At 39.7% G+C, this 3,406-nt stretch overlaps 1 protein-coding gene across 1 annotated transcript; it reads left to right on the top strand.

The window, feature by feature from the left end:
- The first annotated feature begins 521 nt into the window (after positions 1-521).
- Positions 522-2,969, top strand: LOC129767491 (partner of Y14 and mago). The gene is made up of 3 exons (XM_055768460.1): positions 522-902; positions 961-1,361; positions 1,450-2,969. The coding sequence occupies exons 1-3, from the start codon at positions 875-877 to the stop codon at positions 1,735-1,737; spliced, it is 717 nt and encodes a 238-aa protein (XP_055624435.1). The 5' UTR covers positions 522-874; the 3' UTR covers positions 1,738-2,969.
- Positions 2,970-3,406: the final 437 nt, after the last annotated feature.

Raw genomic sequence — 3,406 nt, 5'->3', positions numbered from 1 at the left:
AATAATGACTCAAAAACGAAAAAAAGCCTCCCTGATTCTGGGATATGTTATTCAAAGAAATGTGAGCTTTCAAGAAAAAAATTATTAAATAAATAGCGCCCTTTGTCTCTAAGCCATGTACACCATTAAAAAAATCAAACATTACTAAAACAAAGTTTATTTTTTTTGCAAGTGTAATGTTTTTATAAAAGAAGATTATCTAATTGCTTTAGTTTGATATGTCGATCATCTGAATCGATCCGATTCCCCAAAGAGGAAATAGGGAAAATGTTCAACTGACCAGGAAGTATAGCTCGCATTTTTTCATTCCTTGAAATTTAGGTTTTTAGAAAAAAAAATCGTGTAAATGTTTGAATTTATTGAATCTGCAGATCAAGTAAAATTTGTTGAACTCAGCGCAATACTTTCAAAAATGTAATTATCCTACCTGGAAAAACGATCCACCCGAGATAAAACACCCAAACATATGAATTCGTGCTCACTGAACGGACTCCCAGCGAAGGCGAATCGCAGTTGTCAGATGCTTTATTTTTATTGCTCCGTTCGTTTAGGACAAAAAAGAAGCAGCAGGAAAGGACATTTTCCTAAGCGAAAATTTGAATTTCGCAGAGCAAAATTGTTTCCTTCCCGTAGTTCTCCCATTATATCGGAAAAGCGAATGCTTTTACGCTGAATTTAGTGGTGATGCCGAAAGTTTGCAATAGATGAAGAATTGATTTTCTGGCGTTGAAAATTTGGCGCTTGTGCTGTCCGCCCGAGCTGAAAATATCTCGGTGTGTGGTGATTTAAACGTACATATTGCTATTGTCAGCCTCAATGTGTAGTAACGAAACACTGACTAAGGTTTGAGATCGTCTTTCGGAAGCTACAAAGTATGACCACCTACGCGATGGATAGTCAAGGTAGGTTTTGCGGTTTGATAGTGGGTTATTTATATATCATATCAATATCCTTTCACAGGTAAGTTCATTCCGGCTACACAGCGCCCAGATGGAACCTGGCGTAAACCAAGACGCGTTCGAGACGGCTATGTTCCACAGGAAGAGGTTCCCCTGTATGAAAGCAAGGGCAAACTTTTTGCGCAGAAGCCTACGCTACCGCCCGGATTGCCCCCAGAGATGGCCCAGAAGGCTAAGGAGAAGCGCGAAAAGGAGCAACGAATCAAACAGCAACGAGAGGCTGCAGAAGCTAACCGCCGCTCAGCGCACAATCCGGTTCCTGGGTTGCTCATATTGCATGATGACAAAAATCAGCAGAGAGCTAAGCCCGTTAACTCCAAACCCAAGAAGAAAGCCGCTGAACTGCCAGATGTATTGCTAGAGCAGAAGCAGAAGGAGGAACAAAAGTCTACCCGCCAACAGGTAAGGAAACATTTGCTTGTTTTAAAGATATATTTACTGAAAATAGTTATCGTTTAATAATTGCATTGGTTGTATACATGAATAACAGTCACAGGAACAAAAGAACAGCAAAATAATGCAACAGCAGAAACGTGTCGAAGAAATCACTAAGGAGGTTGATGATTTCCACCTCGGCGCTAGCTCGAGCGAAGATCATGTTGAGCTCAGTAAAAAGCTGCGCAAACTTCGCAAAAAGATTCGTGAGATTGACGCGATCGAAGAGCGATTACGGTCCAGCGAGGCGTCCCGTCTGGATAAGGATCAGATTGAGAAGGCTAAGCGGAAGCCAGAGATCCTGAAAGAAATCGAAGAGCTGGAAAAGATTCTACCGAAATGATGACCGGCCGGAGCAGCCTTTGGTGCTGCGCGCATTCGTCCGTCGTTGCCATGAGACGGAGTGACATTCTCTGTGTACAAACAAGGAGATAAGCTAGCCGTAATCAAACACAACCACAAATCCGTATCATATGATGCGAGGGCTGTTCAGTAAACATCTAACATTGGCCAGATATATCACGTTTTATATGGAATCTGTCGTTAGGAACTATTCTTCAGAAGAAAAATTCTAAATTCAACATTTCATTCATTAGTATCATTCGAATACTAATGCAGGAAAAGTCAAAATTTAGAACAAAAACCTCTAAAGGATGAATCGCAACTTATACGGATTTGTATTAGACGTGAGATATTTGTCTCAAGACAGATATACTTATCACACAGCCCTTGTATATTGCATGAGATTTTTAATATTTTTCTTGTTGCGATAGCAGCAACGCTTTGCTATCATGTTTCTGAAATTTTCATTTTCATAACTCTGTTACACCGTTTCATTCATCGAGGAGTGTGGCACTTCTCGCCATTTCTCGTTGTTCTTCCGTTTCGTTCTATTGTACATTCAATTTAAATACCAGTCATTGTATAAAAGAATCACATGAGTAAGGTTTAGCGATCGTGAATAAAAAATATAGATCTCGGAAAACGTCGCGAAACCGTCGTTCCGTTTCCGCGAATAGCAGTAGAAGCAACAGTAACATAACATAGTCCCACCACTGCAAAGCTTTTCAAGTCGGTATGTGAAAAAGATAGGCGCCCTCGTGAGCTGATTCCGATAATGATGATGCAATTTTATTTCTCACTACTAGAATGTCGCTCTACGAAGTCGAATTAAACGTACAATTGTTGATAGACATAGAATGAATTATACAAACAGCAAAACAACAAAAAAAAACACTACCAAACTTCCAGTGGAATCTCGTGATAGTCATTCAACCGGAATAATAATGTTCTCGTACTATAGCACTACACTTCAGTTTGCATTAAATTACACACTCGGACAGAGAAGTCAGAAATTCCACAACTCAGTTGAACATTCAACACTAGAAAATCAAATGAAGACAAACATGAGAGCGAACAAAAAATGCAATTGAACAGCAAACAATTGTATGAAAACAATGCCATCGTCCACAGATATAGGTCGAAAACAGTAGTTTTAATACTTGGAGGTAAACCCACACATAATTAAATGTAAGTAATAAAATGCAGCAACAACAGAAGATGTTTGAACGTCAATACGCAATTTATCTTTCGATAGAAAACGGAAAGAAATCAAAGGTGTGAATTTAGAAAGGAACATGATTTCCCGGAACATCGCGTGGAAGCATGGTTAAACTTGTTTAATTGCCTGACTAACACTAACTCACAGAACATGTGGACTGGAGAGTTTTGCGGAAATAGTTTCTAAAAAAATAGTTTTGGTGCGCAAAAGGAGCTTCTCCCGAAGAGAACAACTTTATATCAAACCTAGATTGCCCTTTTAGCTTTCAGTACAAGCCCGGTTCTCGAACTGCGACCGTGGCCCATATTACTAGAGCAGCTACCTCTGACCACTAGCGCGCCGCTCATATGGTCACACGAAACAACTACAATTTCGTACTTTCATAAGAGTACAACATACTATTGTACTCTTACGGTACAATTTTTCGCCACATATTCCCCCTTATTCTACG

This window comes from Toxorhynchites rutilus, chromosome 2, assembly GCF_029784135.1.
Source record: "Toxorhynchites rutilus septentrionalis strain SRP chromosome 2, ASM2978413v1, whole genome shotgun sequence".
Classification (NCBI taxonomy): Eukaryota; Metazoa; Arthropoda; class Insecta; order Diptera; family Culicidae; genus Toxorhynchites; species Toxorhynchites rutilus.
Note: the sequence above shows the minus strand (reverse complement) of the source record. Positions and strands in the feature narration are given on the sequence as shown.